The 27,382-nt window shown below is 40.2% G+C and overlaps 2 protein-coding genes across 6 annotated transcripts; one reads left to right on the top strand and one right to left on the bottom strand.

The window, feature by feature from the left end:
• Positions 1-78: 78 nt before the first annotated feature.
• On the bottom strand, positions 79-4,406 carry apex2 (APEX nuclease (apurinic/apyrimidinic endonuclease) 2). 2 transcript variants are annotated; one of them, XM_077515288.1, is made up of 6 exons: positions 4,101-4,406; positions 3,939-4,022; positions 3,599-3,779; positions 3,375-3,518; positions 3,209-3,278; positions 81-1,116 (listed from the first exon to the last, which is right to left on the bottom strand). In XM_077515288.1, exons 1-6 carry the CDS (start codon positions 4,213-4,215, stop codon positions 133-135), a joined length of 1,578 nt encoding a protein of 525 aa, XP_077371414.1. In that variant the 5' UTR covers positions 4,216-4,406; the 3' UTR covers positions 81-132. The 2 variants fall into 2 exon arrangements, with proteins under 2 accessions (XP_077371415.1, XP_077371414.1); XM_077515289.1 differs by lacking the exon at positions 4,101-4,406 and having other exon boundaries at positions 79-1,116; positions 3,604-3,779.
• A 615-nt stretch (positions 4,407-5,021) lies between these two features.
• Positions 5,022-26,858, top strand: LOC144013964 (protein bicaudal D homolog 2). Of its 4 annotated transcripts, none has more exons than XM_077513393.1 (10): positions 5,022-5,181; positions 6,461-6,793; positions 8,117-8,329; positions 8,400-8,552; positions 11,437-11,922; positions 14,479-15,339; positions 16,931-17,110; positions 17,571-17,722; positions 22,006-22,366; positions 24,206-26,858. In XM_077513393.1, exons 2-10 carry the CDS (start codon positions 6,536-6,538, stop codon positions 24,209-24,211), a joined length of 2,670 nt encoding a protein of 889 aa, XP_077369519.1. In that variant the 5' UTR covers positions 5,022-5,181; positions 6,461-6,535; the 3' UTR covers positions 24,212-26,858. The 4 variants fall into 4 exon arrangements, with proteins under 4 accessions (XP_077369519.1, XP_077369520.1, XP_077369522.1 ...); XM_077513394.1 differs by having other exon boundaries at positions 5,164-5,313; XM_077513396.1 differs by lacking the exon at positions 5,022-5,181 and adding an exon at positions 5,412-5,763.
• Positions 26,859-27,382: the final 524 nt, after the last annotated feature.

Raw genomic sequence — 27,382 nt, 5'->3', positions numbered from 1 at the left:
TGCCAGCTGTGCTAAGGAATAATAAAACCTGAATTATGAAAGACTATTTTATTCACACTAATAAAAATTATTTCACAGTAGAAAAGTTTTGAAACATTAGGAAAGTGTTGTCTTTTTTTTTTTTTTTTTTTCTCACTTGCCCCTGTCAACCCACGCAAAGAAGTTACAGCGAGCCTCTGGGTTGGCAGCATGGCCTTGCGGGCGAGCGCACACAAAGAACTGCCGGCCCACGTTGGGCCCGTCCTTCTTGACGGTGCGCAGCACGCAGGGTTCACCGTGAACCTTGCAGGCGGGCCGCGGGGGCGGGCCGTGAAGGACGGACTTCCAAAATCCGAAAGATGCTCCTTTGTCGCCACGTGCGTTGCACGTTTGTGCGCTCAAATGTTCACCTTGTGTCGTCGGGTCTTCCGTGGCGTTGTGGAGCTCTGAGGAGACATGCGGTGCACGCTCATCCCGTATTGGGGACGATTTGAGGGAATTCTCTGAGGAACCAAGTGCTTTTTCATTTTTGGGTTTAAAAAAGGCAAGAAGGTTGCCCTGTGGTTTTGAAGAAGTCTTAGCTGTTTTGCTCTTTTTGCTCGTCTGGTTTACAGATTCTGTCCTCATGATTCTCTTTGTGCCTGTGACATTTATATTTTCCCTCCTTTCAGCTTCTTCCTGAGATCCGGGAAGCGCCCCCTTCGACTCGCTCCGACATGACTTTTGGTCCACCTTAACAAGAAAGCGTGAAAGTTTCTGCTGCTTGCCGGCAAACTCTGGCAGGTAGCAGGTAGCGAGAGAGGGCGGCTTCGAGTTGGGCAGCAGAGAGCACCGGAGCGAACCCCACACGGGACAGTGATCCGAGCCCTCCACCTCCGGCATGATGTCGGCTGCCACAAACTGCTCCTTCGCAAGCCGATTGTCAGCGAAGATGTAGTCGATGCGCGTGCCGTAGTTGGTGCGGCGAGCCCCCGTGAGAGTGGACCAGCACGTGAAGGCGCCGGTACGAGTGGGGTGGAAAAAGCGAAATGTGTCGACAAACTTTCCACTGTGGGGGAAATCTGCCGACGGCGACACATTGTCGTCACTTAAAAAGCTGTTCAGCCATTTCCTGCCAGGGTTGTCCTCAAAGTCGTCCTGAGGAATGACAGGAACAGTGAACACAACAAAACTCACTTCACAACAAGCAGCAGTTTGGCAGATAATAAACAATACATCGAAAAAACAGGCTTCAACCTCTTTATTGCTACCCCCAGTTGAAATGATCATCAAATTAAACAAATCAGACAATTAAATGACTATTTAAAACAAACAAGTAGCTTTTCCTTAGCAACCTCAATTTAGTCAAATTTTTATTTCATGGTATCAAAAAAATTCAAAACACCACAGACAGACTAACGAACACCATCAATGTGGTGCAGTTGTAACACTTTAAAGTAACAGATATTTGAACATGTACACAAAAATATAACAATACTTACAGGGATACATTCTTTATCTTCTGTGAAATAAAACTAATATTACTGCCACTTACTGAGTCACATACAGTAGCTGTGAAACTCTTCTTCGTTTACATCTTCGTGACTATTATGGGGTATGTGCCACGGAAGAGGCGGGACTGTTTTTACACATCAGCTTTGGTTCCGGTTCGGTTTGTGACGTGTAGGCTGCGTCAAAATACTTGTGCTTCCGACTTTGTGCCCTTCGGTTGCGCATTCGCAACCCGGACCGGAACCAAACTCGTGCAAAATCACGGAAGTCCCGCCTCTTCCGTGGCATATACCCCATACCACCCCTGGTGGCCAACTCACGCATAACAAAAGGAGCTGCAATTAATTGATCAAGATGCACAAACTGTTGAATTCTTTACATTGTATTTAATTAGATCATTACCGTATGTATTTTCAGTTCACAATACTGTATTATAGAGTGCTATTCTTTCTAATTAAATAATTAAAACAGTACAAAAACTGTATTGTTTTTTTGGGGAGGCTAGATCGGATTCATGTCATTTCCATTCATTTCAATACATAAACATCCTTTGAGGATCAAGTGTTTTGAGTTCCAAGCTGTTTTTCCTCAAATGTGGATGGAGGTATGATTATTGATTTGGGGATGAATCTAATGGTAATAATGACTCTCTGTACAAATGTTTTTTTAAATAATAATAAATAATATTTAGAGAATTGCATATTGAAATGCAGATTTTTTCTACCAATAAATATTGTACAGAAAAATATACACTGCTTAACGCATTTATTAGACAACCAGGACAAGGAAAAGAGGATGAGGAGCCAAGCTTGCGTTTAGTTCAGTGTAGGTTTAGATCAGGATGGGCAAACTCGGTCTTCGAGGGCCGGAGTACTTCAGGTTTTGCAGGTTTCCCTCTTCCAACACAAGCTGTTTCCAATCAGAATGATCCAATTGATTGGAAACAGCTTGTGTTGGAAGAGGGAAACCTTCAAAACCTGAAGTACTGCGGCCCTCGAAGACCGATTTTGTCCATCCCTGGTTTAGATGATGCCATATGATGGTGGCAAAGCACTACTTTTCTATTTGACATGGCTATGGCTTGTCTGAATGAAACTCCTCCCTTATTTAAACATACTTCCTGGACACCAAGTTGCCACAAGATGGCGCCAAAGCAGTACTTAGACAAAACCGTGGCTAGGGGAGATTTCAGTGAATAACAGAGGATGAGGAACACTGTATTTACAATTAAAATTGGAATAAAATTCTGAAAATGTCCCATTTTTGGAACTACTATTGTCACATTTTCCAAGTGAACCAAAACAAGGCGTAGGCTACTTTCCATCACGTAAGAAAAGTCAATATCAAAACGAATAAGTGATTCCCAACCACTGACACAATAGTGTGCTGTGAGAAATTACCGCACGTGTTGCTGGAATTCATTCAATCCACAAAGTATTTCTGTCTCTTATATAACTTATAGTGACAGGCAGAAAAATTAAATGCTCTTCTACGAAATGGCTGGAGGAACAATTTGACTGTGAATTGAAGTGCTGCATTTCATAAAACAGAATAATAGATTTGTGCTCAATTAAACAACCCAGATTTCATATTGAGTAAATTGAGACAATTTCATAATTTCAGTAAATACATTTTTTTTGCGACATTTTTGGTTCTTAATTTACCGTAACATTTTAATGTCAAATATTATGTGCTTTGGCTTAATAAAGATTCACTTTCATTTAAACCATGTACTTACAATTTCATTTGGGTCACAGTGGTCTATTGGTCGATGAGAGGTATTTACATCCCCTAAAACGATTACAGAGCTATAAAAGAAAAAGAAAAAAACATTATATGACAAATGTGGAAATGTGAAGTTAGTAGTACAACTTGAAGCCAATGAATGCTAGATGGCGTCTCACCTCCCGTTCTTCAGCATAGCCTCAGCTCGAGCCTGAAGTAGCTTGTAGAACTGCAATTTGAACTGTTTTCGCTCTGGCTTTTCCGGGTCAGCTCGCGGACAGTAAACATTTATCACAGTAACACTTTGGATTTTTTCCGAACACCTGTCAGGGCAAACAACAGCAGAAAATAGAAAGTGCAGCCATACAACATCCAGTCAGTGCAATCAAGTTCATGTTCTTACTGAACTCTGTGTTGCGTGATGACAGCTCGCCCTTCGTTGTCCAATAGCTGCAGCTCCTCATCTGTAAACTCGGAATGGTGACCATAGCAACCAACAGCCCCCGCATGATTGGTCAACAGACCAGTGAGACCCTCCTCAGCAGCAAAAGGTGTAGCACTGTCCTTACAATATGTAGCGACACCTGAATACAACAAAGACAAGGTGTCATTGCAGGGGTTGATCATCTAATAAGTCAGGTTCGGCGGAATTTTGGTGCTTAGCATACTCAAATTGCTGGCATGATTGAAAGACACAAAAATCAGTACAATATGGTGACAACGTCAGGATTATCATAACAAACCTGAGTAGCCACTGCGTCCTCGACTGAAGCTGAAATAGGAGTTATAGCCATCAACGACAGCAGTTCTCTCATCGAGCAGGTCTCCTAGAGCGATTCAAGTTAGAGTTAAAATAAAAACCAAGTAGCTTGTAGTCTTTTAAATAAGCCCGCGTGTTCACCTACTTGTCACTTTGGTCTCCTGCACGCAAATAATATCCGCGTCCAGTGCATCGAGCGTCTTTTTGATTCCACACCTGAACGTCCGTATACCATTTATATTCCAGGTGACTACCTTCATTATGTAAAATATTGAAAATATGCACCACACTCAGAAACAGTGGAAGCAGTCGTTGAACTTGTGGAACGTTTTCACACACACACCCGGAAGTAAAGCGGAGGTCCGAGGGAGGCGCAAGCGGAAGTGTATTTCTTCGTTGATATTCGGGTCAGTGATATTAGGACGTAGGTTAAGTAAAGAACTTTAATTATTCCATTACTTTATATGTAAATATTATATATATTGCCAATGTCAATAAAACCTGAAGGCATAACATATACCTAGACTGGGCGTCGGCCAGAATCCCAGAGAGCGGAGTCCTACGGAAATGTCGTCGCCATATTAGATGTGGCAAAGTGTAGCGATTTTCTGTGCGGAGGCAATGCACGGACTAATTTAATAATGGGAAAGCATATAAATGTTCATCATCACTAGGCACACTTTTCATGCTCAAAAGGGAATAGGAATAAGTAATAAAGTTATCTCGCTGTACCCCGTGATCCTTGTATATTTGACTATGTAATTTGTAAATATGATGTAAATATAATATCTGTATTAACTATTAAACTGTGAAAGGTTGATGCAAATAGCTCCCCTTCTTACAGAGATCCTGCGATGTAAACCGCACCGAAGTTGTCATGAAGCGTGGCAACGTAAGATGGGTGCCCTCTGGCGGTCCAAGCTTAAAAACTCAAAACAAATAAATGATTAACCTATAGAAGTCCATGTATGTACAAGAAAATATGATCCACAGAGAGTATTGGGAGATGAATTGCAGAGCTCTGTTATGCTGAACTAGGAAAAGTGTCACTGGGAAGGTGCAATTCCCCATTTACTCGGTAGAGAGAGCAGTTGTGCTTCGACGTTTCGGCGCGCGTTTGACGCGCTCTCGGGCGGCAGTAGGACACTTTACAGCAGCAGAAACCTGAGCACACTCGGCTCGACCTCGGCGGGAGACTCCAGCACAACCCGGCCAAAACCAGCGAGGTAAGCGGACCCACGGAAGTCCCGGGCCTCCGCGTACGATACGCTCACACTGACAGCTCCTTCGGGAGCGACGCGCAGTTACCGGCTTGAACGACTCACATCTTGAGAAAACGAGGGTGGAAAAACCGTAAGGTTTGTAACATTCCGCTTGAATGATGTCTCCTTTGCTAAATTAGCTTGTCGGAGCGCGATGACGTCAAGATGACTCCCTCACCTAGTCGGCTTTTTCTAAGCAATGGCGCTTGCACATTGCATTTCCATCCACGCGAGAAGCGTCAAGTAATTCTGTGGCGTAATGGCTAACTTGTACTTGCTAGCTGTATGACCAGCGTGCGTTTCGTGTCGGGCTTTTCCTATTCCCGGCCGAATATTTCAGACAGACAGAGTGGCTTAGTGTGTTAAAAAAAAAAAAGGTCTGCTGCTCGAAATGTTCTCTCACGGCAGCAGCTATTTGAGAAGCTAAATAGTGGCGGAGGGGAAATGGATGCTACCCGATACACGAGCGGGTATCGACCGACGGACAAGGGAAGGCAAGCAGCTGGCGTTTCCATATTGGCTCAATGCAGATGATATGAGCAAATGGTGATTGTTTGCCCCACCCAAACAGCATGCCGACATTCCTGTACGTCTTATTATTTTTGGTATGGTATTGAAACTTATTACGTTGCTTATTGCAATGTAACAAATTATAGTGGTCAATGGTTTTCTGGTTAGTTGGCGTTATATTGGCTGTTAAATTATTTGCAAGGTGCACGTTTTAGCGACGATAGTAACGAAGTACAAATACTTTGTTACTAGCTAAAATTTTCAAGTTTCTGTACTTTACTTGAATATTTATTTTATACAGTAGGTGGCTTACTTTTATTCTCTACATTTGAGAACATGCCAACAATCAGAGCCGTTCACGGCAAAATAACGGTAGCATGAGTTGCCAGTCACAGTAACAGAGCACCCCGCACCAAAAACAAACAAACAAACAAAAACAACCAAAAAAACAAAACAAAAAAACCCATGTAAATAAAGGTAAAGTCAAGTGTTGTTGGGATGTTGCGGTCTTATACTGTAATGACAATGTGATAAGATTTCCCGAGAATATCTGTCCAAATGTTGAATCTGGTTGGCTTATACACATGAAGCTGATTACAATGCATCTGCATTCTATAACTTTAAAACCGGGATAATAGTCTTTGGAGAAATGTTTTGGGGGTTTTTTTCTGGGGGAAAAAAATGCCTTTTTGGGTTGCCAGTACACCTGCGTCCTTGCTTTCTTTTTGATTAGGGTGGAGTAATGAGAGTGAGGCTGTAAAGGAGGTCACAGGAGCAGGCTGGAAGACGAGCGGGTAGCCAGGCAAGCATGCTGGAGGCCGAGGCAGATGCGGACGCGGCTGGCGCAGCGTTGGCGGCGGACGGGGATGCCGGGATGGAGAGCGAAGACTTGAGAGCGGAGGTGGTGCGCCTGACTCTGGAGCTCCAGGAGGCCACCGAGGAGAAGCTGCAGGCCGCCCGCTATGGCCTGGTGGTGCTGGAAGAGAGTTCGGCTCTCAAGATCAAAAATCAGCAACTGGAGGAGGAGCATGAGGGCCTCAACGTGGAGCTGCAGCAGCTCAAAGAGGTGGGAGCGCCCGAAGCCTTTTGCTATATTTAGACTACCAACCAACACAATTGATTTGTTTTCAGACACCACTGTTCGATATACTGCTGTTCTACCTTTTAACAGGATAAAGCAAACAGAAAGTGTTGACTGAGCACGACTTAGTTGGAAGCAAAGCGCTTTATGGTACAAAATGTGCTGCGCAGAAGATTCCCATTAATTTTTAAATCTGCCTAAACCTGATTTCCGGGCTGATCATGTTTGTCGGCTTTGGCGGGACTTTACACAAGTTAGCGCAGCCTCATATGTTGTCAATTAAAATGTTTATTTAACGACATGTTAGTGTTCAGTTAAGCGCACTTTACAATTTCATGTAACCCCATTGTTGTTTCCGTCTCAGTAACTGATATGTATTGTGTTATGTTTTACTAAATTACTGCTTATGGCAAAATAGCCGAGAGTCATTGATATGCTATTTGATATTATGTATCATAACTAAGCACCTGATGATCACCTGAGATTATTAGTCCTCAGGGTGTATGAACATTCTTAAAAAGTCTTTTGATTTCCCAGCATGAAGACCCTCATTATAAAATAATTAACACATTCATTGCCAGACCAGCAAAAAAAATGCATCATTTGACGTCTTTTTCCGTCAATGGCAGTGAATGAGTTAAACATGGTAAAAATCAATGAAGCAATTATAAATTGTTGATATAATGTACAGCAGGGGTGTCCAAACTTTTTCCTCTGAGGGCCACAGACAGAAAAATAGAAAGCTGCAAGGGCCACTTTGAATGTTTTTAAAAAAAAGTTATATATTATTATTATGATTAATAATAATAATAATAATAATAAATAACTTTTTTATTATTATCCATCATTATTATTATTATTATTATTATTATTAATAATAATAATAATAATAATAATAATGATAATTTAAAAAAGGCTCAAATTTACCGGTCACACATGCAGCAGTCTGCAATTGGCTGGCAACCAGTCCAGGGTGTACCCCGCCTACTGCCCAAAGCCAGCTGAGATAGGCTCCAGCACCCCCGCGACCCTTGTGAGGAATAAGCGGTCAAGAAAATGGATGGATGTCTGGATGGATGTATATTGTTATATAATATTGAGCCTGTATGGCCTACTCTGAATTGTCATTCTGTTTATAATGAATAACAGGCAGGTCTTGTGTTCTATAGACATGGTCTTAAATTTTAGCTTCTTAAAGCTTCACGCTCACGATTGCCTGATCAATGCCTGATGAAGTCTATTTGACTTGCTTTGTTGAATATTAGCTCTGCAAAATTCCTTCAAGCTACTCTTATTATTGGTTGAAAGGCCTTTGCAGATTCTGTGAGTAGCCAGAAGCGTGCAGTCGCTGACGGCGAATGCCGGGAAGAGAGCCTGCTTCAGGAGACGGCATCTAAGGAGGCTGCCATGGCAACGCGCTTGGAAGAAGTCCAGGGAGAACTCAAGCAAGCACGACTCGCTCTCGGCAATGCCCACGCGGAGATCGACAGACTTGGGGTTGTGTCATCTCAGCTGAAGAAGGTACCGTTTACAAATGACTTTTTCCTTTGTCATACTTGGAAGTGATTTGAGCGTGGCTTGTGTTCCACAGGACTGTGAGTGCTTGGAGGCAGAGAAAGGGCACCTGAGGGACGAGATGAAGGAATTTAAAGTACGTGAGCTGCGTCAGTTGCAGGACAACGGCGAGCTGGAAGAAGAGAACACATCGCTTCAAAAGCAAGTGTCTGTGCTCAAGGAAAATCAGGTCAGTTATCACTGAAATATACTTTTCATACAGTTTAGACTAGGGGTGTGAATTGCCTCGTACCTGACGATTCGATTCGTATCACGATTCACAGGTCACGATTCGATTCGATACCGATTAATCCCGATACGAATTTATAAGTCGATTGTTGCGATTTTTTTTCATTCAAATTTCGAAATACTAATCAGTAAGCTTGTAGAGTGTAAGATTTATATGAAAATGTATTATTTATTTATCTGACATTTCAGTCTTATAGAGGTTGTAATCTGTTTCATGTTTAAACAGCATTAAAATAAAATATTAAGGCTTAATGTTCCGTTCATATAACATTCTTCCATGCTTAAGGTGTGAATCCTAAAAAAAAAAAAAAAAAAATCGATTTTGCCTATTATTGAATCGATTCGAGAATCGCGCGATGTAGTATCGCGATATATCGCCGAATCGATTTTTTTAAACACCCCTAGTTTAGACCACTTTTGGGGCTGGGTAATTAAAGTGGAAGTCAAACCCCCAAAATATTCTTGACAATAATATATTCTGTGCAGCCCCACTAGTCTAAATACGCTATTCTGGTTTATATTTCGTTAGTGGAATATGAGTTAAACAGCAAATCCAGCAGTTCATTATCAGAAGGCGGCCATTTTGCCATTTGCTGTCAAGTGAAAATGACATCACAGTTACTCAGGTCACAGATAATAACCAATCACAGCTCAGCTTCAGAAAACAGGTGAGCTGTGATTGGTCGTTACTTGAGTACTGAGCAACTGTGATGTCATCTTCAGTCGACAGTAGGGGTGTGAATTGCCTAGTACCTTGACGATTCGATTCGTATCACGATTCACAGGTCACGATTCGATTCGATACCGATTAATCCCGATACGAATTTATAAGTCGATTGTTGCGATTTTTTTTTCATTCAAATTTAGAAAATACTAATCAGTAAGCTTGTAGAGTGTAAGATTTATATGAAAATGTATTATTTATTTATCTGAAATTTCAGTCTTATAGAGGTTGTAATCTGTTTCATGTTTGAACAGCATTAAAATAAAATATTAAGGCTTAATGTTCCGTTCATATAACATTCTTCCATGCTCAAGGTGTGAATCCTAAAAAAAAAACAAAAAAAAACAAAATCGGTTCTGCCGATTATTGAATCGATTCGAGAATCGCGCGATGTAGTATCGCGATATATCGCCGAATCGATTTTTTTTTTTTAACACCCCTAGTCGACAGCAAGTTTCAAAATGGCTGCACCCTGAGATGGATAAAAACGGCTGGATTTTGCTGTATAACTCATATTCCACAATTATAATATTAATCAGAATGTCTTGTTTAGGCTAGTGAGGCAACATATAACATATAATAGTCAAGAACTGTTTAAGGTTGATTTTTATTTTAATTGAAATGTTGTCATGCTTTCGACATCCCATGATCATAAAACTTGGTAATTGAAAAAATACATTTAATCTTATGTCGCCATGTGTGTTTGCAAATTCCCATGTTGTGAAACCATCCAGAATGCACCGTGATGCTTCACATTTTCTGTAAAACTAAACACACAACAAAAAAGAATTACACGCATTGTACATTTAAATATACAAGACATTGTTTTCGAATCATAGCCAGTCCTAATGCTGGCAATGTAAAATCCCATTCACAGGCTAAAATAAAATTAACATGGCGTTCAAGGGGTAATATTCCTTCAAATAATGAATGTTCGCAAACAATCACTATAGCAACACAGACAAACAGCTAATATAACGAGTCAGGGGCATGTGTTCTTCCTAAACTGAATAACAAGTTACGGTATATTATTAAAGTTTTGTTGCAATTTTCTTCTTCTTCTACTCTTCTCATAAAGCAAAGCTGTTTTGCTCCTACCATGTTTTTCTATCGCTGCTGCACATTGTTTGTTGACACAACCAGCTCAAGTCTTGTGTTAAGGACACCGGGCAGACCAGTTATTGTTTGCAAGTTACTTGCATGCTAGAACAAAAGGAGTGAATAATTAGCTTCACTAGTACTAGCGCCATACAGCACTGTGACAACCACAATGCAATCGTTATGTCCAACATGATGCAAACAAAAAACCTAACTAAACTGGTAAGGGTGGAACACAACTGCCAGTCAGAAACCACAGCTCTGTACCTTTGTTTTAAGGTCACTGTTTATTTTCGGTACAGAAGAGAAACAAAATGCAAAAACATCAGCTTTAATCAAATTTAAAATTTTAACACTGTAAATTGTCCCTTAAATAGCCAGTCATACATGTTCATCTTCTTTTTATGAAAACACATCGATTTCTTTGTGCTAGACTTGCGCTGGGCACAGAGTAGGGTCTACGTTTACAAAAAATCAACATATGAAATCGATTATTAAATTAATTATGAATTATAGCACTACTAATTTGATTTGAAGTTACTCATGTGGACAATTTCACGTTAACATACGTACAATTGTCAATAGTGTATGTGCATGAATTTCTTAGGCGTACACCGTAATAATACATCATCGTACTCCCATATACAATTTTCATTACCCTCATAATGGAATCAAAAAGAACATTTCATTTCATTTCTGCAATTTTGCTAGTTCATGTCTGATTTAAATAATACTCTACTTTACTTTACTTTTGAACATTTTTTTTAAACTCAACAATTGACTTGCATCTTTTCAAGTCATTACCAAAATGATTCCACAAATTATCACCCCTTACAGAACCACACCTTAACATTTGTTCTTATTTTTATTTATTTTATTTTTTTTATAGACACTTGTACCCCTTATATCATAAGGGCTCTCTCTAATTTCAAATAGCTTCTGAATACTGTGGCAGAGTAGATTTTTGTAAGCTTTATACGGTACATTATTTGTGCTATTTTAGGTGGAATTTGAAACATTAAAGCTTGAGCTGAACCAAAAGAACGAGGAGCAGGAGGAGCTGCGGGCTCAGATGGAGGAGGCCGCGAGGCTGCGAGAGATTGCAGAGCATCAGTTGGACGAGGTCCTGGAATCCTTGAAGGAGGAGCGCGAGCAGAAAAACTGTCTCCGCCGTGAACTTTCTGCCTTGACCCTGAACCCCTTCGATTCCGTGGGCCACCTGGAGCTCCACTTGGACCAGCTGGATGACTGCCAGGACGAGGGCCGGACGGGAGAGGCTGACGGACAGGGCAGCGGCGTTAACAATGCCTCCAATTCGGCTCACCCCGGTCACGTGGAGGGCTCCAAAAGTAATGGCATCACTCAGCGTTATTCCACCCCACGCAACAGTGACATATTTCTACGTGCTCCAGCTTCTGGGCTTGTTTCCGACCTCTTGAGTGAGCTTCACTTTTCAGACAGTCAGAAACTTAAACAGCAACTCCTTCAGGTAAGGAAACAATTTTTTTTGTCCTTTTGTATACCGACAACATATTTACTTCAGCATTAAGCTCCTCCTTCCTCACTGCCCTGTCTACATGGCAGGTGAGGTGAGTTTCGCTAATATTCCAAATGCTTTTTGCAGTCTACAATAATGAGATTTCCTTCCAAATGTTTCAATTTTTTTTAAGCGAAATTAGTAAAAATTTTCAAAACGAACATGCATTTGTTACTGTTTTGCTAATATTAAGAAAAAGGAGCCTTCATATGAGATGGTCTCTGCCACAAGACATTCGGCTGACTTTTAGCGTAATTAATTTTTTGTTTTTTGTCATTTTATTTTTAGAGTCCGTAATTAGCAATTGAGCTGATTTGCTGTTTTCCATCGGGAATGACACTAATGTTTGATTCTTTTATTAATTCCAGTAATATTTCAATTTCTTTGCCCCCCCAAACATATCAAATTAAATCAAACTTTTTTTTTATATAGCACCTTTCATACATTCAAATGCAACTCAAGGTGCTGAACAATTAAAGCATCCATAATACAATAAAAAGAAAAAGCCACCCATCCCCCTCCCCCATATCCCCATGATAGTATGTACAAACACACACGCAAACCACAACATGGCGGGGCACAGAAGAACCCTGTGAGGAAAGGTGCGCAGGAGGAGCTCATCCCGACTGATATTGTCATCCGCCACCATTTTTTTGTGACTACAATATGTACGTATGGCGTAATATCGGCTTAAAACATGGAAGGTGGTAGCTCTTCCTGTCATCGTTTATACGCAAAAGCCGAATCCATAGGCAAAATTCACATTTTCCTTTTGTCAATTTGTCACTTGCGACAAATAGCTGCAAATCTGGCTTGACAGTATACTTATTTGAAACACACATCAACTCTTCTCTCTAAAAGCAGATCTGGCTCTTTTTGCCAAAATAAATCCTCACCAACCCATTCTGTTCAATTGTCTGTTTAAATGACTGTCCTCTCAGTCCCATATTACGGAGTTGTACTATTTAAGCACAATCTTAAAGTGCAGTTTACTTTTAATTATATAAAAGGCATCTCAACTTGCTAAATGGTAACTGTTAAGTGCCAACAACATTGTACTGTACTTCCTGCTTTACACCACATCCGCTGTGCATTAGTGTAAAAGAGGGCAAAAGAGACACTGTTTGGAAATAGCATCTGGCACCACATACACTGTAATGTTGTCTATCTTGGCTAGAAATAATCTTATTCACAAAGCAATCCAGGATGCCCAGGAATGTTTTAACATTTGGAGTGATCACTCTCATCTTGAAGGAAATTTGTCATGAATGCAAAGTACTCAAATTGGGGGTTGGGTGAGCAAATGGCAAACGAGCAGATGTTTGGAGTGAAGAGCCGAATGGGGTCAGCCACTGTTTCACATGAAAAATGCATGCAAGTGTAAAGGTGGTTGGGGGTAATGTGTACCACGCAGAATCGTCTTTTGTCCTGTTGAAAATGATGAACGGCTGATTCTGCTTTCCTGCTGAGAGCTGATCATTTGAATGAATTAATTGAGTGCAAAATTATGCAAGACAAGGCAGCTTTATTAATATTGTGAATGTCATAAACAAGGTAAGTCAGTGTGCATTACATAATTAAAAGTACAACATTTGAAAAGAAAGACATTTAAAAGCAAAGTGAAGAAATAAAAAGTAGCTTACTAAAATTGCTAAAAGAACGTACAGTGCAAGTACAACATTTTTGAGAACATGATTTTTATTTAAAATTGTTTGAAAGCACTTCTTCATAGGTATGGAAAAAGAGCATGTTTTTTTTCTTTTACCTTGATTTAAGAGCATTTACATTTGGGCAGGGCAATATGGCCAAAAAATAAAGCCATTTTTTTTTCTCAGTCATTCTGGACGATTATAACTTTAATCGCTTTTAATCAAAGTAATAAACCCAACAAACATTTATTTAAAGGTTTCATTCATTCAAAAGTAAATCCTGTGCAAAATATTCAGACAACAATAATGTATACTGATTTTAAATCAGTTTTAACGTAAACTTAACATTCATAGCTTGCGCCACTTGTGCAAAATTATAACTCACAACAACGTTTGGATATAACAGAACTTAAAAACAACAGCTTTGAATAATCGATAATAATCCAAAAGATAAGAGTGCATTTATTTATAGTTTTTTTATGTGCACCTTGATCTTACGATTTTCAATGATGCAATTTTTAAAATGGCAACTTAATTAATCGAATTAATTAGATTTATTGCCCAGCCCTGATTTACACTAATTGGCACCTTATACCATTTGCATGCAGTATAACAGCTAAATGCTGCTTCACCATGTTTGCTTTGAACCACCAATTGACCCGAATTAGGTCCGTCCATTGTTATCAAAACGCAAAAATAATTTATGTAATTTATACTTTTTCATTATATATTCTTCCACAGCATTATCTTGATATGAAAAATTTGGACATATCATGTCTCATTTGAGCTGCAGGTATTAGTGCATCAACCACTGTACTTAATATTGATGCTTGCTCTGTTTTTGTTTGGTTGTACGCAGGCGGAACGAGAAAAGTCGAGTCTCATCAGCAAGGTGGAGGAATTGCAGATGCAGCTGGTGATGTCCAAGCAAGCACTGAGTCAGCACGAGGACAAAGTCGGATCTCTCACCCAACAGCTGGAGGCCGCGCAGAGCAGCCAACAGCACAACCACGAGGCGGACGAGGAGGAGGCCAAGAATGCCGACGTCGTCTTTGACTACGAGGTGGACACAAAGAGCAAAGAAGTGCTGGAGGCGCGTATGCGTTCAGCCAGCGAAGAGCTCCTGAAGCTGCGGGACGAACTGTCTCAAGCGGGCGCTCGCTATAACACCCTGGAGCAACGATACAAACAGGAGAAGGACCGGTGGCGAGCGGAGGCCCAGGAGCTGGCTGACAAGATTCGCCAGTGCATCAAGTCCAGCAGGGAGGACCAGGAGCGGATCAGTGAGCTGGAGGTGGAGATCGGAGCCACGCGCAAAGTGGCCAGCGATTCCGAAGGCCATCTGAGCGTGGCTCAGGAAGAGCTGCTGGCCTTTTCTGAGGAGCTGTCCAACCTCTATCACCACATCTGCGTGTGCAACAACCTGACGCCCAAACGGGTCACCCTGGACTATTACCGGGACAGCGCCAGGGCGCACGGCGGAGCTGGTGCGAGAAGGCCGCTCCACATCTCCACCCCGCCAAATTCCCAGAAGAAGCCGCGAGCCAATGACACCTTCATCTCCAAAGCTGCGGCTTTGCAGTTTATGGGGGAGGTGGACAGTTCAGGGTCCTCCGTAGACTCTCCAAGTTGCCCTGGTTCCCCCAATCTGGATTTTAGGGACCCCTCCAATGTCCGCAACTTGGTTGCGGTCATCAGATGCCAGATCAAACACCTCCGGGTAAGACACCCCTCGTCATAATAACATGCTCGGGGTTGTGTAGAAATCCGGGCTGCAACTGTCGATTAAAGTGGGACCTCAAATCATGAACTTAATTGAGTCCATGAGCCCGATTGTAACCTGAAGTTTTCTTTTTTTCTTTTTTCTTTTTTTAATAAACCAAGGTAATTGAAGTGATCAGCTAATATGTTCCAGCCGCAAAACTGTTATACGTATAGGAGCCATTCTGTTTTTAAATTATTCCACCTCCAGTAGAAATATTGGTTAATCAATACATTGTTTGAAGTTTGAAGTTTGTTTGAAGTACAATACATCACAACATTCCCCTCCCCAATTCACTATGGAGTAGGGCTGGGTCTCAAATATCAATATATCGATATCGAATCGATATTCCTTTTCATAGGCCAATTATTGATTCATAAAAGTATGAATCGATACTTTTAATACGGCTTTTCCCCCGTAAATTAATGTATCAAATACCCCCTAAAAGAAGTAAAGTAAGTTTTGGACTTAAAAACACAAAATGCGGATGCATAATTATCTTCTATGGCTGTGTCTCTTACAGTACAGGTAAATTTGTTTTTATTTATTTATTAACCACTGGAACCTTAGTCTAAAATCTGTCATAAGAATGTAAATGTCCCGATTTGCCAGTGTTTTTGCCACTTTATTTACATAGCGCTGTGGTTATAATTGATTTCAATTATTATTTATGGTTTTGATCAGGTTATTTTCAATAAAACATATATGATATGATTAATGTAACAATTGGATTCAATTATAAATGTAAATATTCATATTTTTACGAATGCACCAAATAAGAGAAAGAAGTTTCGACTATTTTGCAGCATTTGGTACTTCTGGAAATGTCTTCCATGTAAAAGTAAAATTGGTACTGCATGAAATCCTTAACTGAATCGAAAATCAATGTGAATCGAATCGGGCCCTTCTGAATCAAATCAATTTTGGAAATCTGAATCGAGTAAGCAAATCCTCTCAATCGATTCACCTCCTGGCTAGTGGCTAATGGTGACAATATCGAAAATCAATATGAAGACATTTAAATCAATACGGAATCGAATCACAATATAAAGAATTGAAATCGAATTGATTTGCGAGGTCCTTAACAATAGCCAGCCCTATATAAGGTAACCTAACAAAAGTATTTACGATGTTCTCGTGATGCTTTGTTGATACTCAAGTGTTGAAAAGCATTCTCAGTGAAAGTGCAGGGCTTTTGCTCTGAGTGAAAGTGGTGACACCTTCACAAGTGCCCTAACGCTAATGCTCAGCTCAGACTGTTAAATGGAGCTGAGTAGCTCGTGTCTGCACAAATCCAATTCCTTGTTGACACGTGGCTCTGTGTGGGTTTGAATGGAACGGATTACCCAGTTTAATCGTCGATGCGGCTTCCACTGGATATTGAGCGTCAGTGCAAAACAACATATGAAAACACAAGTAAACTGCAATTTAGTACAAATAACGAGTCCTGTCACTTTAATGTAATTTTTTTTTGTTTTTTTTTGTTTTTTTTTGTCCGAGATGTCAATGGACTGCTCTCTGTTCCCTCCCAATGTGAACTTGCCCTCAGGTGGCAGTGGACCTCTGTCGTCAGCGGGGCGCTATGCCTTACTCGGGCCTGAGTAGCAGTGTGGAGATGGAGAGGGATGCTGAAAGCCTGCTGGAGGAAGTACTAAAACTCAAGTCCCTTCTGAGCACCAAGAGAGAGCAGATTGCTACTCTCAGAACTGTGCTCAAGGCCAACAAACAGGTACATCGCAGAAGGAAAGACTAGAATCATTATCATCATCATCAGGTGCCTTTGAGACTTCCCCATTGCACTCCCCCCAAAATGTGGTATTTACCACTGAACTTCATATTCATTGTATCAAAAAGATTTTAATTTAGTCTCTTAGCTCTAAGTGATTTTTTTTCTATATAAAGCACTTTATTGGCTTGACTTTGACCATCCTTTTAATATTGCTCTTATGACAGATGGTCATTTATGAGGCTGTTCTGAGCATCAATTGGCTGCTTTCAATTGTCCTTTGACAGCACACATTTGTGAGTGGAAAGTTTTCCCTGAGGGAGCACAACTGAGTGCACAAATGGTGCAAGTTCAAACCTGCCCTATCGTTGCACAGTATAGCAAAAACAACAATCACTACATTCTGTTTCCTATATAGCAATGGCAATATATTTGTGCAATTGTATCTTTTTTTTTTTTTTAGACTGCAGAGTTGGCTTTGTCCAATTTGAAAAGCAAGTATGAGACGGAGAAGAGCATGGTGTCTGAAACCATGATGAAACTACGCAATGAGCTCAAAGCCTTGAAAGAAGATGCGGCCACCTTCTCTTCACTCCGAGTCATGTTTGCTAGTCGGTAAGAAGCTTCTTTTTATTTGTAAATTCGGTTTAGGCTCGAATATTAATAGTACGTCTGCCGTAGGGCTGGGTATCAATTCTAGTTTCCTCAATCGATTCTATTTTGATTCACAAGAGTTCAGTTTGATTCGACTTTGATTATTCAATTCTATTCAATTCACTTAACTTCAATCTGATATTGATTAATTATAAAACCCCAATTCTTTTTAAATGTCAAACTCCACAATTATTAAATCCCAAAGTAAATTTTAACATGTTATAATCACTCAAGTGTTACACATTGAAATTAGCAAGGATGAGATCAAAATATTTTCATAATTATAATTCAATAAATAGGGCGACACGGTGGTTGGATGAGTGGTTAGCACGTCCGCCTCCCAGTTCTGAGGACTCGGGTTTGAGTCCAGGCTCCGGCCTTTTTGGGTGGAGTTTGCATGTTCTCCCCGTGCCCACGTGGGTCTTCTCCGGGTACTCCGGTCTCCTCCCACATTCCAAAGACATGCATGGCAGGTTAATTGGGAGCTCCGAATTGTCCCTAGGTGTGCGTGTGAGTGTGGATGGTTGTTCGTCTCTGTGTGCCCAGCGATTGGCTGGCAACCAGTCCAGGGTGTACCCCGCCTACTGCCCAGAGCCAGCTGGGGTAGGCTCCAGCACCCCCCACAACCCTTGTGAGGAATAAGTGGTTTAGAAAATGGATGGATGGATGGATAATTCAATAAATGTAAATATACATTAAAGATTCTAATTCTCTGAAAGTGCAATAAGTTAGATCTTTCGTAAATGTAAGAACATACTCATCAATTAATGGGAACAGTAAATTCCAAGAAACCAAAATGGCCTTTAAAATTCGATTTTCTGAAGAATTTATGGGAAAAAGAGATATATTAAAATTTCAAAAGATATATTTTTTTTAAACACATCCCTACTCTACCATGACTGCCTCCATCTCTAGTATTTTTCTTGCTTAGTAATGGCCTTGTGGTTGCGCGACAGCGTTTTCCTGTACTTGTGTAATAAGCTTACAACGGACAATCTGCTGGTTCACGTGAAGATTACAAACCACATGCTCTGCCGTGTGCAGATTTGTTCCTCCGAGCCGGGTCACCTTTAGCGGGGGAGCAGTCTCATGTGGGAGGGCACCGCGTTGGGGATGTTAAGAGCACAATAACGGCACAAGGTTTTTGTCTTTGTGTCTTTATACACATACATATATATATATTATACATTAGAGGGATTGGAGCACAAATAGGAGTCAAGGTCTTTGGACACACAACACAAGTCTCTAGAAAGTTTTGTGGCGCCCTCTTGTGAATGAGAGAAGTCATTGCTGTCATTTGACTCCACAAATAGTTTTGCCTATTTTGGTGCAAGGCAGTGTTGACAATCCATTTGTTCTTTCCATTTTTAGTTTATAATAAAAAAAATATATTCTGAAAAAGCAACTTATTTTTTTATAATTTAACACAAAAACTTGAATTACTTCTTTTATTGTATTTTTAATTTTTTTGCTCAGATAAAAACAAACAAACAAACAAACAAACAACAAATAAAATACGAAAAAAAGACCGCAATGCAGAATTTGAGTTTAATATTTAACTGATTAGGTAACGTACGTTACATTTTGTGGTCAAAAGTAAAGTGCACAAAGGTTCTTTGTGGAAAATGTATACCAGGAAAGTCATCCTGATGACACATTTTGTTCCTTTAAAATGGAGGTCACCAGCATGTTGCCACATGAGTAGCCTGTGGGTGTGTTCTAAAAATAGCTCACCAGGGATGAGACATTGAGATTTCCCAGAAATGTTGGGAAATGTAAACATTAGAAAAAAAAGTGTTGCACATTGATATTCATCTTATTTTGCTACTTTCTTAAATCACTGTTGATGATTATTTGCGACAAATCATTACTTTGATCACTGTCTGCAATCTGCACACAGATTAATGTATAGATATTGTATAGATATTGTATTATAATACCATAACAATATAATAAAAGGTAATTTGATCAGATATGTTATTTCTAAAGTGCGTGTGGGTGTGTGTGTTCATTCGTGTGTATCAAATTTGTAGTCATTCACATTAATCAGTACCCAAGTAGCTCTCAGTTTCAAAAAGTTTGTTGACCCCTCTCTAAACAACATAACTGTCCTTGATTGTGGCAGCTAAAAAGCAAGCATATTTTTACCGAAATTGAATGAATGCTCGTTACCAGGTTTCCAGATCACTTCAACGTCAATTAAGTATTAAAACCATTGAGCCTAAAGTTGAATTGTGAACATTTCAGGCTTTTGCTCTTGTTTTTGTGTTGGTTTGTAAAATCAATAAGAAAGTAATCTGACTTTTTTACTGTTTTGATTTTTGAATGAATGTTAACACAGATTGTCGACAGTATTAGTATTAGACAGTATCATATACGGTAAGAACTGCATGATGATATGGAAATTATCACAATGTTTTTTGATGAAGAATTTGAAAAATATTTGCTGGTGTGACTGATTTATGGGACTGATAACCACTGCAGTCTATGTGAATATAAATCAGTTTTCTCTTTAGATTGGGTAATTTGCTTGTGTGGGTGTGTGATTTCTGTAGAACAAAAAAAAAATGTAATTTGAAATAAAATAAACTTGAGTAGTTGCATGTAAATGTCTGGTCTGGAGAATGTTAAATAGCAGAGGTCATAATTATACATATAGTTTTAATAATAGAGGGAATATTACGCTCAATGTACATAATCGGCCTACAATCAGCAATAACACTTGCGAATGCAGGCACACATTGTGAATCGAGTCCATTTGTGGAGGAACTCCGTGTTACGCTCCCCTTCATATGACGATCAACTTGGGTCTTAAACGTAGGCGTCCAAAATGTGCCTAATTAAAATTAAACTGCACTAATTAAACTAACCGCCAGGGAGTGCTGCAAGTGGAATGAAACCTGAGATGTGCTACTTTTAATATCGTAACATCACAGCGACAATGTCATGGCAATTTTAACATCGTGGTATCATGATATTGCCGTTGAGGTAACATCCCCTACTAACTAGCGGCGGGAAACTCTGGGTACCTTACAATACAATACGATATGCGATTATGCGATATAAGGCTCACGATATTATCCCACGATATGACGATACCGTGATGATCAATATATTGATCAGGTAATAAATCCACGATAATCTACAATAAAACTACTCAAGACATAAACTGATATTTTATCAATGAGAAAACAATTTCTTTTTGTGCCATCACTGAAACACAATATTAAAACAGGTGTCTTCTTCACAGTGAGTACTTTAGTGTATTTTTTTTTAAACAAATACAAATGTCTTCTTAACAGAGACAATTTTCTGCGAACAAATTTGTGTCTTTCTTCAACAAAAGTCATGCAACACGTTAGTCAGCTACATAGTCACTTGTTTCATTTTATAAACATCCTTTTTTTGTGTAACATTGCAGAAGTAAATAAATAAATAAAATGACTTAACTCTTTGACCGCCAAAAACATTTAATAACGATTAGTAAAATCACGATGTATGCCGCCATAAACGGTAAATGACATCAACTTTTTTTCTTTTTTTTTTTTAACTGCATGGTCAATGGATTGTGGAATCAAAAACACTAACTATGGCCAGCAGATGGCAGAATTTTATCTCTTTTCAATGGGCTGCCGCCTGCTGGTATACGAAATTACAATGAAACATGATGGAATCTGATGAAATAGAACGTTTTCAAGACGTGAATGATCAAAGCCTTTGTCATTTCAAAGGTTTTTTTTTTATCACGTGTGGCAGTAAAAGAGTTAAATATTAAATCAATATTAATACTCCTCAGAAATTGTGTGCTGAAAAAGTCAAAACAAAATGTTTTAAAATGTTAAAATTGAAGATATAATACACATTTTTCATAGAAACGTATGCAAAACAGATATGGTGCTGGACAGATAAACACAAGTAAAAGTAAGCTTCTTCGCCTGAAGACTTCCCCTCGTGGCCTGCCAAGTAATTACTCAATAAGTAATGAACAATGGAGCCGTTATAGTGGCTGTTCATTAACTACAAATATTGTGATGCTTGCATAGGCATATTAATAATCTATCGGGAGACAAAGCATCACGATTTATCGAGATATCGATATTTCGTCGCACTCCTACTACTAACGACTGCTCGATTCATGACTAATAGAAAAAGGTTTGAAATGCAGTGCAATGGTTGACGTGTCATTTAACAGCTTGTTGCCACTTGTGCATGCCGCATCTTTTCACGTTGTGTGCGTCTCTCAGGTGCGACCAGTACGTCACCCAGCTGGACGAAATGCAGAGGCAGCTCGCGGCCGCCGAGGATGAGAAGAAGACGCTGAATTCCCTGCTGCGCATGGCCATCCAGCAGAAACTGGCCCTCACGCAGCGCTTGGAGGATCTGGAGGCACCGCTGTCCCCGCACAGCCTGAACAGCAGCCCGCGCCGCTCCCGAGCCAAAGAGCTGGCCGCCAAATCGGGACGGGCTTCGCGGAGCCCCCGAAACAGTCCGGCGCGCGCCCCCGTCAGGAGCAGCCCGCGCGCCAGTCCCGTCCTGGGGAGCAGCGTCCCCGCCATGGCCACGCACCACCTGCGCGCCCTCACGCGAAGCCTCCACACCAGCCCCGTAAGAACCCCACTCGCCCCTCGCAGCCACACAAGCAAGGTCCTACCTCCTCGAGACGCCACCTTCGTCCGCAGCCAGAGCGTCAGCGACGTTTCTCAGTCGGAGCTAAGCGCAGGCTCATCCCGCACGCGGAAAAGCTCCATCAGCTCTGAGAGCAGCGAGTCGGCGGTTCAAACCAACACGAGGAAGCCCGCGTCGGGACGGAGAGCTTCGGTGCCGGCGCGCCAGGACACGTTCATCACAACTCGCGTCGTACCCGCGTCCTCCTCCAGGACCAAGTCGTCATTGTTTGCTGTCGACAATCGAACCTCGTCGAAAGCTTTGCATGCATATCCTAACGCGCTGGAAGCATGGAGTGAAAAACCTAACCTCGATCATTCGGTGCGACGAAAGCAACCGTCGAGTCACAGGTCGAAATCCGCGCACCCGTCAGCGGCATCTCAGTCGGACGCGGTCTTGGCTCATTTGAACGCCAAATATCCGGAGACGCGGACGGGCGCGTCGGCTCACGCGAGCGATCAAGCGGGCAGGAGCAGGATTTCGGGCGTCTGCAGAGAGTCCAGGCGTTCGGCAGACTTGCGCGCCAGTGCCAGTCGGCGCTCGGCGAGCAAAGCCGAGTCGGCGCCCTCCGCCAGAGCGCACGGCTCGCAGTCGAGGTCGGCTCGCAGGCGATGACGTCAATAATTCGTTAATTCGTTTTCAGGGTGGTTCTGTTCATTTTTATTTGTTTTAGTTATTTAAAAAATACAGTTTTAGTTAGTTTATTATTAGTTTTCTTTTTTTAAGTGTATTACTTGTGTTGAATATTTAATAAACATCATGGTAAAATAAAAAAAAAACTATTTCTGACCTAGCATTGCATTTCGGAAATTGTCGCCTCGGAGTGATGTTATCTGGAGGTGATTTTCTATTGGCTGCTGCTATATGACATCACATCTGTGTGACACACTTTCAAACGTCTATAGGGTATATGCCACGGAAGAGACAGGACTTCCGTGTTTTTACACCTCAGCTTTGATTCCGGTTCCGGTTTGCAACGTATGGGCCACGTTCCAAACCTGAATTTCACACACAAGCTGGGAAAAAAAAACGTACTAGTACTTGAGAAAGTCAGCTGTTGGATTCCAATTAGAGCTGTCAAATTGTTAAGTTTTTTAATCAGATTAATCACATCTTAGAATTTTGATTCATCACGATTAATCGCTTAATTAAAAAGGCTTTTTTTTAATCAACATTTTTTGCCCACCAAACTTAAAGCACACATGTTATGTGTTAATTTTTTCGACATTTAATGTTGTGAGGACGTCTGCACATGAAGAAAAAAATGACCCCAATCGTTTCACATGAACAAATATTCTGAATGTCATACGCAAACATTTATTAAATGCTTTACTTTCATGAATGTAGTTATTTTTAATTCTCAAACACAACCTGTGCTACCTTTAACGTAACCATCCACTGTCAGCTAAATGCTTATCTCTGGTCAAAATTAATAGTGTGATTAACCTGCGTTAATAAATGATCAATAGGAGATTTTTTGTAGTTAATTATTTAATGCTTTAAGTTTGACAGCACTAATTGAAATTGACAAAAACAAACATTCACCACTTTGAATCAGTTAATAAATTATTATAAATATATTTGAATGCATTTGAAAAAATCTAATTATGGCTCAGAAATGTAGATACAAACAGAATCTTAACTTTAGTGTGTGCATTACTCCCTTTATGTGAATTCATCGAACGAGTATTTCATGACAAGGTGAATTGCTAACCATTTGTTTTTTTGTGTGTTTTGTGTTTGTTTGTCGCGTGCGTGTGTTTCATCTTGTCTCTATAGCGCTGAAACACTCCATTACTCCAAACCCTGTCTTCTCCACAAGGACCCGTCTTCATGTTGACTCCCCGGTTCCCTCCTCCCTTCCTGCCTCAAGACATCCTGTTCATCCCAGATGTGCTGCTGCATTTCTCACAAAGGTGGCGTTTCAAAAAAAACAAAAACAAAAAACAAGTACAATGTCGCTCTCATCCCACTCGCTTGCATGCAGCCTGAAGGAGGATGAAGAGAAATATGTGCTGCTTATTATTCTTATTCTTGTTATTATGTGACGTCATTGATTGTGTCTTGTCCTACGTGGTTTCAACTTCCATCTGGGCGGTGTTGTGAGTTACCATCGGCAGTATTTATTCCATTAATCTATTGTGTTTACTGTCCTTCCTTTCAAGGCAAAATCTCCTATTTGTGAGATGTATGTCTTTGCAATCTTGCCTTTAGCTCATCCATGTGACCCCGCCCCCAGGTTCATGTGTTTTATACAGCAATGCAGCCTTACTGACACTGTTGTTCTCCTACAAGTCGCTAGCTTGCTTATTTGTCTTTATCGACGTACAAGCGTTACAGTCACATGACTGTGGCTGCCCTGGCCTACAAACCTGTTAACTAGTTGTCAGCAAACACTCTTTCCTTGAAATAGTGAGCCATAACTCCTCCACCTCAGGTAAAAAAAAAATAAAAATAAAAAAAAAGTTTGCAACACGTGCTAAGGAAAACTTAGATGTCCGTTTTATTTTGCAGATGGTCTGCTTTAGGAATCAAAAAAAAAAATCTCTGTTATCACAGTAATGAAGTTTCTCCTACAAGTTGCAACTTGTCAGAAGTTGTTAGAGTTGTCAACTTTCCTCGTTCCTGACTATTCACGCAGATTTGCTGAGCAAACGTTGCTCATCTTTCTGCTCGTGTAGAGTCCCACATCTGCCTTTTCTCCCACGTGCTTTCAGAGTAGATGTGATGTCACCGTCTAGGTCAGGAAAAGTCGATTGTTGTTTATTTGAGGCGATTTCTAATTCAGTTTTAACTCTGCTTAATTGAATTGACTAGTTAATTTGACTAGTCTCAATTACCTTATCGTGAATGAAAAAAAATTCAAAATGTAATTTCAACTAGTCAGAGACACGATATCTACAATGTCTACAATTCGTTGTAGTCAAACTTAGCTTTTAAACGCTGAATCCGCTCGCCATCCTGTGACATGCGGTGTTTTTCTCTTCATGATGCTGAGCGAGCTGCGGACAATTTTGCTCTCAACGCTAACATTTTGTATTAAGTTAGAAGCCCAGCATGTCTGACTTTCAAGTAAATACATGAAAGAAAACAGAAACTGACATGTTTCTTTGTTGGTTGGAGCTCAGTGAGCCTTGTAAAGTAGCGAAAAGACAACAAAATGCAGTAAAACTCACTATAGTCACAATGGCAATACAATCTGGCAACGTTTTGAAATGACTAACAACTCAAAAGCCTCTGCAAGGCCTCCAATTGATTGGCAAGGACATCTCCTCTTGATTTGTCTCAAAATGTCTTTTTGTGCCTTTTGTTTTGGTCTTCTCTGCTGTTTTAGACTATACTGTTGTTGGTTTTTTTGTTTTTGTTTTGTTTTGTTTTTTGTATACCATGTCACTGGAATGTTTTCTTGTCATTTCCTCCTGTGGAATGCATACCACGTGTTCCACTTAAGCACATATAATAATTGCTATTGTGAATGATGTGATGGGTGCATATCAGAACTTTCACCCAGGGGATAGCCCCCTCCGCCGAACTACTGTACAACTTCCATTATTGCACCAGGCTGAACAAATTAACACATTCACTGCCAGTTCAGCAAAAACATTGACATTGACGTATTTTTCCGTCAATGGCAGTGAATGAGTTAAGAGAGTAATCAAATTAAGCTTCTGGGAGATTTGAGTTGAAATGATCGTCCAGAGTGACAAAGAGAAGAAGAATTTGTTAAATTGCTTCTCAAGCACCAATACAAACTTGCAGTTCATCGTATTTGTTGTTAGGTCAACACCCACTTGCAGAGGTGGTAAATGATTAATTTCGCCCAGTGCAGCCAGGTTTTTTTTTTTTTTGGTAGATTGTCCCACATAAACACATGAACCAACACTCTTTGTTACTTTTGCACTTGAAAATGATAGATTAGCATCCTTCAATGTAACTTTTCAACACTGAAATTTGAAATTTTATTTTTTGTTTTTTCCCATGTTGTGGAAACTGAGCAGCACTGAATATAGTGGATTTAAATATTTTCACTTTTCATCACTTACCGGTAGCTTTGGGTGCGTTTTTGCTGACAAGTCAATGACTGATTCCATAAATAATCTCTATCTAGTTTGAATCCATTGTGATTGTTCTTGCGCAGTATTTGCTTCCAGGAGGGACTCAGTTGTATCAATCTGTGCAACTCGTAGCTAAAAAGTGAAAATATTTGACATGAATGTTCTTACTTTTTGAAGGAAACATATGGATTTGTTCATCTATTTAATTCAATCAATGTAATTTATTTCCATTGTTGTGTTTTTTTAAACTGTATTTATGTGCTCTGTTTTCTGTATAAATTGCTCAAGTATGTCATGCACACTCCTGCAGACGTTTTGTACACCTATTCCGTTCATTCTCCTGCAAAACCAGAATAAAGCAGACACTGTACAGTGTACACCAACGTAATTCTTATTCTGTTATTCAAATGCACAATACAAATTTAACAATAGCACTGAGCAATGAAATTCTTACTTTGCTAGTCTCCCTCCACTTGTTCAAAGAATATACTGGTAAGAAAATAAAGAGCTGTTTTAAATAATGAAAGATAAATACTGAAGAAGAAATAGTGGAGGGCTAGACAATTGACATAAGTATTTTTTTAAGAAGGAAAACTTTGGAAGTATTAATAGTGTGCTTAGTGCAAAAAGAAAAAATTATATAATGTTCAAAGATGCAGGCATTCGACTCGCAAGTTGCACAGGTAGTATTGCACAGTGGAAGTAAACACTCAGGTAATCTTTAATGCGCTTTTCCCCCAGATAAATGCCTTTGTTTTTTAGATGAAAAAATGCACTTACGGTATTTTAGTTCTACTTATTATTTTGTTTTATTTATTTGCGTACAAAAACACAGTAGCCTACTGTAACATTTGCTGTCTGCGTATTCTGCAAAGATGGAAAATGTGAGCTTAAAGCTTTG

This window comes from Festucalex cinctus, chromosome 2 (genome assembly GCF_051991245.1).
Source record: "Festucalex cinctus isolate MCC-2025b chromosome 2, RoL_Fcin_1.0, whole genome shotgun sequence".
Classification (NCBI taxonomy): Eukaryota; Metazoa; Chordata; class Actinopteri; order Syngnathiformes; family Syngnathidae; genus Festucalex; species Festucalex cinctus.
This window is presented reverse-complemented; position numbering and strand designations above follow the sequence as displayed.